At 39.1% G+C, this 11,670-nt stretch overlaps 1 protein-coding gene across 1 annotated transcript; it reads right to left on the bottom strand.

The window, feature by feature from the left end:
• Window positions 1–374: 374 nt before the first annotated feature.
• On the bottom strand, window positions 375–9,914 carry LOC124137794 (mediator of RNA polymerase II transcription subunit 21-like). Its single transcript, XM_046504235.2, has 4 exons — window positions 9,831–9,914; window positions 6,238–6,352; window positions 4,501–4,601; window positions 375–1,996 (listed from the first exon to the last, which is right to left on the bottom strand). The coding sequence occupies exons 1-4, from the start codon at window positions 9,873–9,875 to the stop codon at window positions 1,838–1,840; spliced, it is 420 nt and encodes a 139-aa protein (XP_046360191.2). The 5' UTR covers window positions 9,876–9,914; the 3' UTR covers window positions 375–1,837.
• Window positions 9,915–11,670: the final 1,756 nt, after the last annotated feature.

Raw genomic sequence — 11,670 nt, forward strand, 5'->3', positions numbered from 1 at the left:
GGCGGAGCTACGAGGAAGCCTGCAAATTATGTATCAATTACATGATTTATACATTAGTCTTAATTATTTTATTGCAGATCTGGGGTAGATCCGGTCTTCAGCAACCCATGCTTGCCATAAACGGCGTATAGATACTTGTCGTAAGATGCGATTAACGGATCGGGTTGTCAGGCTCGCTGACTTGGTTGATGCATGTCATTTATCCCAATTGCGTGGATCGATGCTCATGATATCAATCACTGGATTGTCTGGTCCAGACATGATTATTGACAGACTGCCGTCATATAGCTGGAATATTGCTGAGCGTGGCGTTAAACAACCAACCAACCAACCATTATATTGCATGGTATAAAACTTTCATACAAAGCACAACAAATGATGTGATGTTTATTGGATGATGAAAAATTGTACATATGACAAACATGATCACATGTGACCAATGCAGTACCAGACTGTTCGAACACTTGTACGGGAGACTATTCACTGAAGCACGCATAGACTGCTTAATAGACTGACAAATGATAACATCTCCAACATCAGGCTTCTGGTAGTCCAAATACAACATTACCACCAAACTGTATAAACTTACAGGTTTGCATAAAGTCTTACTCTTTGCAAAGGTTTAGTGATCCAACATGGAGATTACATCATTTTAATAAAACAGAAGTTACAGGCTATTGAAGTTATTTCTCCTTTGACTAAAAATGAAATGTGTAAATAAATATCATCTTGTTTACATAGTTATGAAGTCCCTTGAAATTGTGTGAGTGAGTGAGTGAGTTTGGTTTTACGCCGCTTTTAGAATTATTCCAGCAATATCACGGCGGGGGACACAAGAAATGGGCTTCACACATTGTACCCATGTCGGGAATCGAACCTGGGCCTTCAGCATGACGAGTGAACGCTTTAACCTCTAGGCTACCTGACCACCCCTTGTGTTTATGCAAAGATAACATAACCTATTTAATAATATCTGACACAGGTTTTCCTCAAAGCTCTTCATCTGATTAAGGAAAGCATGCATATAACCCCCGAATATGGTCTCTGGTGAACTTCATATTCAAGGTTTTGAAACACAAAATATACAGACATCAGTTAACAAAGCAACAGTAAATGTTCCTATGTTTACATTTTTGCTCCAATTAGTGCCGTCAGAGTGAGTGAATGAGTATGGTTTTACGCCCCCATTGCAAATTCCAGCAATATCACGACAGGGGACACCAGAAATGGGCTTCACACATTGTACCCACGTTGGAAATGGAACTCGGGACTTCGTCGTGACAAGTGAACGCTTTAACCGCTAGGCTAACACCCACCCACCCACTCCCCCCAAGTGCTGTCAGAACAACTAGACCAACCTGAAAGTGATCTTTTGTAAGGGAAGCAACTCTGCACAGAGAATTGCAGCACCTCAGATGACCCAGTCACTGACCCCTGAAAGTTACCTTTGAAAGCAGTCCCTGTTTATAAAATGATTTCTTTTCAGATCATAAAGACATGCATTCATGGTACGATAATGAAAATTGGAATATATGATACCATCGTCTCTGGTTGACCGATGTTATCAACAGATGTTCAATTTTGACCAACCAATGTTGCTCAATGTCTCTGAATTGGTCTGCAGTCCAGTTGTGAGGAGTTAGTGTATCGTATCTTGACTTTAAGACAGTCTACCAATGTAGCCTTGAATCCACATTCTTGTCAATCTAGAAGATCGTGTTCAGGAAGAGTATTGGCAGTCACCAAGTACTGTGTGACACGCCAATGTCACTCCTCGTGGATGGTTCCTGATGACCTGCATCTCACATCACACGGCACGCCAGGCTGTTGCCATGGGTCACGTGGTCTCCATGGCCTGACACGACAGCTGCGCCTGTGCGATGTCGTGCAGCGCCTGTTGTATCTGTTTTAGCAGCACTTCGCCCCGATGAACCACGTCCTCTAACTTCCGCGCTGCATCCTGGTTCTCCACCTCTAATTTCCTCAGACTGGCTGTCTGAAAACATACATCAAAGAAAGGAAGATTTAGAAATTCGTAATTTATAAAGTCTAGATCTAGAGGACTATAGTCTGTCAACCATCATTTTGGCACCCGTCTTTTTACAATTATTTTCCATTAAACACACAATCACACAACAAAAGTTGGTTATCATCATATAACAATCATTGACCTCACTAAAAATATAGGGTTTTTTATTATTACATGTCCGAATAAAATTATTTTCTTCATTGTTATCACGTGACTTTGCTCCAAATGAGAATGATGAATTGCAAAATAACTCAATATTGGGAAATGTCAGTATGGTACACGGCAATGAATACCCTGTACCCAACAATATCTCCTCTTTGTTAATTTTATTCCCATCACAGGAAAAAGCTGTTTAAGAAACTATCATGTTGTTATGTGTACAAGTTGACATCTTGAACGGAGGGGGGCACAAGGGTAGGAGGAACAGCTCAACACACACATGCTACACAACGGTACAGGAAATGATAGCATCAGTGGGGTCGTCTCATGATGATTTTCATCGCAATCATTACTCATTACTAATCATTTAAGCATCCTTAGTATATCATAACAATATGTACTACAAACCTGCACCCCTCGTGTCAGGGGGAGCTGGGGAGGGACTCAAGAGATGAAGAAAATGAAGTGAACTTGGTATACGCTAGGGCTGTTACGATTCACTCGGATATTCAGTGAATTGATCCGTATACCTTTATGAATTGAATTTGCTATTCGTGGTCACTACAATCAAATATGTATGATATTTTGGAAAAGAGTATTTATTTATTCGTCAGTTATTTATCAAAGCAAGATATGCAAAATGGAATATAAATACAAGCCATGCAGTAGTGTCATCAGTATAACAAGGCCCCTAATGGTACTGTCAACCAAAACATGAGGCTATAGAATAAGCGTCATTGTTGCGATCTTTTGCTTGTTTGCTTCACAAAATATATTTGAAATGTTTCAACCTGAGCAATTACAGGACGTACATTTACATACATTTTTAATAAACTCAAGTTTTACACTGACACAATGTTTTTCCCCAATACAAAGACAATACCAGCTGATTACCATGAGCATGTAACCATGGAAGTAACTTGTTATTGTATTTGTGAATAAATATTCATATTCGTTACCCTATATTCGTGATATGTATCACACTCGCCTCAAAATGTATTCATTGCAGCCCATGTATACACAATCACATTAGTATGGATAACAGGACACAACATTCATTTATTACTTCTGTGTATAGTGAGTGAGTGAGTGAGTGAGTGAGTGAGTGAGTGAGTGAGTGAGTGAGTGAGTGAGTGAGTGAGTGAGTGAGTGAGTGAGTGAGCCAATATTTAAAATCACATCGGCAATATTTCAGCCATATCGTGACTTGAACAAGTTATGCATTAATATTACACATAAAACACTGTCGAAGGACAGTAAAACAACCAGCACTAGTTTCAGAACAATAACATGATCAGATTATGACAGAAGACACATTATAAAATCAGGTTTGAGATCACCAACAACTAAAGTTAGGCCACCATACCAGGGACCATGGGGACTTACAGTACCTTTGCTACCTGCTTGGACCCCCAGGAGGATTTATACCATCCCTTTAGTCATTGGTGATTGTTGACAAGATTAGCCATAAATTAAAAAATACAAATATTCTGCGGTTAAAACATTGGTAGATAAAATACTTTGAATTACGTGGTCTTACACTGTGTATAACGAATTTATGGCTGATTGATAACATAAAATTACATTGATAACAGGCAGATTCTACTATATTTGAAATGGAGAGATTTTGCAGTGAGAAACTTATTGGTCAAAATGAAGTTTATTAATGTGCCCAGAAACCTATGCTTATCTTTAAAGGCAATGAAATGGATCCGGTTGGTTGGTTTGTTGTTTTACGCCGCACTCAGCAATATTCCAGCTATATGATGGCAGTCTGTAATTAATCGAGTCTGGATCAGACAATCCAGTGATTGACATCATGAGCATCGATCCACGCAATTGAGATCGATAACATGCATCAACCAAGTCAGCGAGCCTGCCCACCCGATCCCGTTAGTCGCCTCTTACGACAAGCATAGTCGGTTTTATGGCAAGTATGGGTTGCTGAAGACCTATTCTAACCCGGATCTTCACAGGTCTGGATCTGGTAGTCAGACTTGGTGACTTGATTCTTTGGCAGAGATCGAAAACGAGGCGGTATTGAAATGAAGCCAAATTATTTTAGAAAGCTGATTATCTGATTGACACATCCTTACATTTTTATTTGGAGGTCAAAGTTTGTTCAGGGTTCAACCTTCTATGGAGGGGGTCCTCAAATGTTAACGCAGAGAGGTATCACATTCAGAGCAAAACATCTTGATTTTTTTTTTAGATTGTCTTTGAGCACTTTTACAGTTGCTGTTGTAATTGGCAAATGACTTTAACTGTACCCATTACATGCCTCAAACAAGCTACAAGTTAGGTCTGCCTACCTGCAGATCATAGGAAGAGTCCTCATTGGGCAGGGAGTCAATGAGAACATCGATGTCCTTGGCTGTACGCGCGATCAGCTTTGAGAACAGTACTGCATAATCTGTCAAATATAAAATGACATAGCAGCCATGACAAAAAGGAACAAATTGACCATGATAGACAGACACAAAAATATATAAAATATTCTGTCACACAACTTTACAAGAACCTGTTAATATTCCCTAAATTTAATGCCTCAACAATAGCTACTGTTCGTGTTTAACGCCGCACTCAGCAATAATCCAGCTATATGACGGTGGTCTATAAATAATAGAGTCTAGACCAGACAATCCAGTGATTGACATCGTGAGAATCGATCCACTCAATGGTCTCATTAGTTTTGAAATTTATATACAGTGGTCCCTCGCTACAACGCTACCAATGAGGTCCAAATAATTGGTGGGCGTTATAGACGATGAGCTGTTTAACCGAGGGGGGAGCGCGCTCGGCCAATCTCACGATCTTCGCCTTGTCTCACACATTGCAATGATACAAGTTGTTTACACTTGTAGTACACTTAAAATAGATCCGCCAACAAATTCACAAATTCAGAATAAAGTTGAAATTGCGAGCATCTGTGGCGGCCATAAAATTTCTGAGTCCTGTGATGGGATTCAAACCATGGACCTTCTGATCCGAGGTGGGACGCCTTGTCTACATGACCAAAGAAGTTAACCTCATCAGCAAGGTGACAAGGTGAAGATGTCATTGACTCGATGATTCCGTACTCTGCTAAATATTCCCTTGTCAACAGAAGGCACGGTAGTCAGAAGGCCAGTACCGAGACTTATTTTGCTCAAACTTAATATGCTTAGCCCCTTGTCATTGGATTCAAACCACGGACCTTCAGATCCGAGGTTGGACACATTGTCCACATGACCAAAGAGGTTAACCTCTACAGCAAGTTGACAAGTCATCCATGAGATGACTCCAGGCCTTGCTACATAGCAACTGTTGAAAAAAGAACGTTTAATTCTCATTCATATAATTTGTATGTGTGTGTTGTTTAACACCGCACTCAGCAATATTCCAGCTATAGTCTGTAAAGAATCAAGCCCGGGCCAGACAATCCAGTGATTGACATCATGAGCATCAATCTACGCAATTAGGATAAGATGACATGCATCAACCGAGTCAGCGAGCCTGCCCACCTCATCCCGTGAGTCGCCTCTTACGACAAGCAGAACCGCCTTTTACAGCAGCATGGGAGGCTGAAGACCTACTCTTATAAACCCAGGTCTTCACGGGTGAACACGATGAATACGTCTGATAATTTTCATAACAATTTCTAAAAGAATTGCTTATTTCCTAAATGTTTCTTAAACATTCCAATATCCTATCTTGTCCTTTTGAGAGTGAGTTGTGTTTTATGCCGCTTTTAACAGTATTCCAGTTATATCACAGCGTGTCAGCTTAATGTGGGAGGAAAGCCTGAAGTGATGCAGGTCTTAGACGTTTACCATTTCGGTGACACCCACAAACATGGGTATGTTGCTGATAAACCTAGAAACATAATCGGGGTGAACCAGGATTCGAACCCACAATCATAGGTTGCTGGCGTGTCCAAGGGAAGCAACTCTGCACAGCAAATGGCAGCGCCTTTGACAACTGGGCCACCCATGCCCTCTGTCCTTTTGAAAAACAGTAAGATTCACATGAGCAAATACAAAACCCAACTACACGATGTCATCACATACCATCCTGTGGAGGGGCCGGTGACGACTTTCCACTTGGCTTTTCGAAGTTGGGGAATGGACTTGGTTGAGCACATTGTTGCAAAATGCCGATACTGTTGCAGAAGTTGTCAGCTTGCTGAGGAGGAGAAAACATGGCATAATACATGAACATTGTGATGAGCTACTAAAGCCTTCTGTTTGTTTGTTTGTTTGTTTGTTGTTTAACACCGCACTCAGCAATATTCCAGCTATTTGACGGCGGTCTGTAAGTAATCGAGTCTGGACCAGACAATCCAGTGATCGACAACATAAGCATTGTTCCACGCAATTGGGATCGATAACATGCATCAACCAAGTCAGCGAGCCTGACCACACCATCCCGTTAGTTGCCTCTTGCGACAAGCATAGAAGCCTTTTACGGCAAGCATGGGTTGCTGAAGACCTGTTCCACCCCGGATCTTCACGGGCCCTAAAACCTTCTGGTATTAATACAATCATGCCATAGTTTATTAACAGTAGGCTTGATTTCAAGCTATGGAATACTGTTAAATATACTAAAAAAGCAGCAATAAATTACATGGTATATGTTCATTTGTTATTATTAGCAAGTTCACATTGAGCATCATGGCAAGGGCGATAACTCTAGAACACATGGTCCAACTAGAATGTGTGTTACTCATAAAAACATTTGTCTCCCCCTGCCCACAAGAAATAAAAAAGTAAAAATTGAAAAAAATGCAAAGGCAACTGTTGTGCATGTGGTCATTGCACATGTATAGTTTCATGCAAAAATATTCATTAATATTATGACTCGGAAACGTAGACTAGATTTGTTTGAGACTTAGTCGAAATTGTCCAGATGGAAACATAGCAAATAAAATGTAGAAAATTTTCAAAATAGCAAAAGGCACCAGTTAAGCTGATGAACAATGCAAATACCAAGTTTCGTTGAAAAACTTTCAACGGTTTTCGAGTTATGGCTTGTAATAAGAAGGTAGCGCTGACACCAATGCCAATGGTAACCAAGCCAAAAGTAATCTGTCTCCCCTTCCATTAGTGGGAAACACTTTTACTCACTGAAGGGCCATCATTTACGAGGTCTGGTATTGTCCAGGAACACAACCTACGGTCCCTGAAGCACAAGTTCCACACAGGGTGACATTGGAAACCAGGGCTTATCTTACTGAAGATAGTCAACTATTTTAATATTGCAGCACATAGAAATATGTTTTATCAGCGATTCCTAGTTGTGGATAAGTTGCAGGAAATGTAACTTACCACAGAATTGCAGAAAATCGCGGAATTTGCCCTTTATTATCGATCAATACACTAATTTTAATTATTTTCAAGCTTTTCTATAACATTTCACATGCGATTCAAACATACAAAATGTGAATCCTTTAATAAAACAAAATTAAAAATAGTGGAGGATTGAATTTTCACACTGCGAGCTTGAAGCTATCTAGTGATTTAACCTAATTAGCCAAATGTTTGCTATGAGACCATGGGCACTATCACAAATAAGTAGTGATCATTTACTAGTGGTGGGGCGATACACCGATGCATCGCCTCTTTTTACTTCTCGATACAAGTATCGATCACAGTCACAATCAATCACTAATCAGTAGTGCAAGATAATAGCGAAAACATGAATATTTTCATCTATTGCGCCATACTTGACACTGCCAACTGTAAATCATCAGTGTGCCAGGTATATTTGGCCATCCTGTCTATGAAAAAGATGGCTTACTCACCACAGATAAGAGCACATGCAAGTATTGTGATAAATATCGGATTGTGAGTAAGGTATCTTGATACGTATCGGATTGCACAGTTGGTGTACCGTCCTAGCCCTATCATTTACCCAGTTAAACCTTACAGCAGGGTCACAATATGATATGTATCACGATACAAGGGTCACGATACCATACGTATCGCAATAAGCATATTAACGTCAAATCGCATGGAAACTTCTTGACAATAAATATTTCTGAGAGGTTCAAAATTAAATGCTAGCTGTAGACACATGTTCGTAGCAGCTATGTTTAGTAGAGAACTTGAAATGTGAATAACAACACAATTTGCAATAGTTGACTGACATAAACAAGGGGGTCATTAAACAAGTAGTTAGTAATTTATTTCAGCAAGTGTATCGTCTTGTATCGACACAGAAAAAAACTGTATCATGTATCATAGCCAATTGTCGCAATAAGCTGCACTCAGTAAAATGCAATCTCATTAAAATCAGATCATAGTTCTTGCTACCACTGAACAAAGATCTGAGGACATCCCATTACATCCCAGAATGACCTTTCGCAGACTTTGACTGACCAATATGAAATGACTAACAAGAAGTCAACATTCGCAAATCAGAAAGTAGCTTTCTCAAGCTATACGAGACAAGTTTCAAACTGGCAACTTCCATTCCATACTATGCTTGACAAAATAAGGTCTTGATTCAAAATTTGAAAACTGAACAAAAAAATATTCTGAAATATCTAACATATGGTCGAGATTGTATATATGTATGGCAGTTCTTCCCACGGTCTGTGCAACGTCTCTTACATTTCGAGGCTGCAGGATTAGAAAACACATTCGGACTGTCATATTCCTGATCCGGTAGGCGACGCTCTGATTGGTCAGATGAAAGGTCGTTCTGCCGTGACTCATAATGAGAGGCCCTCAGATCTTTGTTTAGTTATATCGAGAACTAAGATCTGATTTGAATGAGATTGAGCAAAATGCAGCCATAGAAATTGGCACTAGTTGTATAGTCCTTGCAAAACTACTCAATAGTTAAGGTATCATAAGGAACAGAAGAGATTTGCCATTTTTAAGGGTTTTGCTATATCTTATCATTATACATGTCACAAGGACTAGTGGACAGAAAATGTTAGTTGCTATCGTGGAAATGCAGTCTTGTTGAATATCCTTCAAAGGTTTGACAAATCATGGAAATGTTCTGATGCTATTTGTCCCTGAGGTTGATGCTGAGATGAATACATAAATATGTTCAATACCAAAGTCATAATTCACTACATAGTGAGTGAGAAAAGGTTGTCATTGCTCTAGACAATAATCCATTTACACCATGAGATGTAACGGTCACATGATCACACCAGTTGCGAAAATCAATATTGTATGCATGTGCCAAGGTTATTAAATACTCATAATCATTAAGATGTATGTTTTCTTACAACAATGCATCACGAGAATACTGTCGGCTCTGTACTGAGTCTGTAGCCTACGTGTAGCCCTACAGCCCTAAATACTTGGTAGGTATAATTTCGTCACCGTTTAACAACAGAACTGTAAACATATAATTTCACCAGCCAACATCATTATCTCTTTGGGCTTACATAGACTATTTTCACATCCTTGCAATATTCTAAACAGTCGGACAAACAGATAAAACAGCAGACAGAAAACACCTCTCACTAAGACTCGGTAAAGGGACTTAATTCAAATGGCCATGTTTACAATGGAACAGAGGTAGTTTAGATTACGGATATGACAGAAAAAATAACGAACACATTCTGTCGTCGCCACGAGACTGTGGACAAAACTTATTGTGTTGGAGATTCATGTACTCATGCTTTGTTCAAAATTCATACTTGGTTCACAGCATCCTGCAACTGTGTCAGTCTGTCCGCCATCATGCAGGGTGTACTTCATTACGTTTACATCAAGCGTTCTTTAGTCGAATACCATTGGAGTATGCATGCTCATCTTTCAGTTGCCCGAGCCTCTGGTGCTCGTTGTGATATTGTAAAGTCCTGGTCGCACATTTTCCTTAAACCTCACACAAAACTTTATTTACGGGCCTGTATGTTGATCCTGTCAGTCGGAATATCAAGTGTATTTGTTTTATCGGGGAGTCTAGATATCCCTGGTTATGCTATAGGAAAATCAAAATTCATGTCCAAGTAAAAAACGTTTTCACCATAACCCTACAAAGTATATTAGCTGACGTTCTAACGTAGACTTGGCCTGTTTGAAGATTGTTGTTACTAAAACAGTGAAGGATGTGTGTAATCCGCTGCTTACCACAACAAATCAAGCGTATATACCTCTCATCACCTGGTTGTTGTCACTTTATCTCGACAACGGTGTAAGAATCTACATCGAAACGTCGCCATATGAAATAAACCAGATATCCACAAAGTTGTACGTTTTCTATTGTACGGAAGCCTTTTAGGGCCATTTATTTGTTGTTGTTTTTTTGAAATTTCAAGAAACTAAGTTAAGATTTCAAGAAGAAATTTGAAATTTCAAGATGCTGTTGAAAATCCAAGATACATACTAAGTTGAAATATCACGATAACGGTAGTTAGCTTTCAAGATAAGTTGTGATTTAAAAAATGTTAACTTGAAATTTCAACTTAAGATCTCGAAATTTCTAGAAAAAAAACAAGTGTCTAAAAGGATTCGGAATATTGCTTCTGATATGTCATCAAATGTATGAGCTTCGATTAATAATCACTAAAATATATTGAGAATTATACTCATTCTTCAACCTCGTCTGAGAGATTGTTACTTTAGAATATTAGTTACATATGATCCTGTGACTTTACAGATACCAAAGACCATATTATAAAGTCTCTGCAGATACGTATATTTTATTCAGTATTTCAGTTACGTAGTCTGGTGGATTTGAGAATCGGTTTGACCTTATAGAAAATACGTATTTTAAGAAAGGAGTTTTTCATTGCAAAAAGTGTAAAAAGACGGTGCATAAACAGCATGCTGATCCATTTTTTACATGCTTGACAATGGTATAAGGATATATACAGAAAAGTCGCTACATTTTACAATATAATAAAGAAGTTGTCATGCATGAACCTTTGTCTACTTAGGCTTTGTCCTAGCTGTTACTCTTGTCGGGCATGGATTCACGGAGTATTGGGAACCTGGAGTTACTGTAACCACAGGAACGTGTAGATAATAATAATAATGACAACAGCAACAACAACAATAATTATAATAATAAACAAATTCGCAAAAAACCCTCGTAGACGAGTTTCGTTGTTGTTGTTGTTATGATGATGATGATGATGATGATGATGATGATGATGATGATGGCCCTGTGAACAAACACACGCCCTTCCCCCCATAACAAATGACCAGTCCCTATAATGACTAACGTTATCAATGTGTGGCTACATATATACTATGGCAACTCCGCTTAGAATAGGAAATATTTTCACATCAGTTATTTCAATATTGATATCATAAATTGATATCGACAAAACGATAGACAGGAAAAGGTTTGACAAGAAGTAATTTGATACAAAATATGGAATTAAAAAGATTTGTAACCAAACTGGTTGTACGTCGCTGTTCTGTCCCTACACACGAGACTCTCTTTCCGCAACAGATAACGGCCCCGGTACCATAAGCCGGGCCGTGCTTGTAAAGACAGTTTCTCATAAAAGGGAGTATAGCCTATTTTCC

This window comes from Haliotis rufescens, unplaced genomic scaffold, assembly GCF_023055435.1.
Source record: "Haliotis rufescens isolate VD_foot unplaced genomic scaffold, xgHalRufe1.0.p SCAF_57, whole genome shotgun sequence".
Taxonomy (NCBI): Eukaryota; Metazoa; Mollusca; class Gastropoda; order Lepetellida; family Haliotidae; genus Haliotis; species Haliotis rufescens.

Coding starts and splice junctions, on each gene's coding strand:
- LOC124137794 (XM_046504235.2), bottom strand. CDS start 9,875: ATGATGGCGGACAGACTGACACAGTTGCAGGATGCTGTGAACCAA. Junction 4,602..6,237: donor ACCGGCCCCTCCACAGGATG/GTATGTGATGAC, acceptor TATATTTGACAG/ATTATGCAGTACTGTTCTCA. Junction 1,997..4,500: donor ACTCTTCCTATGATCTGCAG/GTAGGCAGACCT, acceptor GTATGTTTTCAG/ACAGCCAGTCTGAGGAAATT.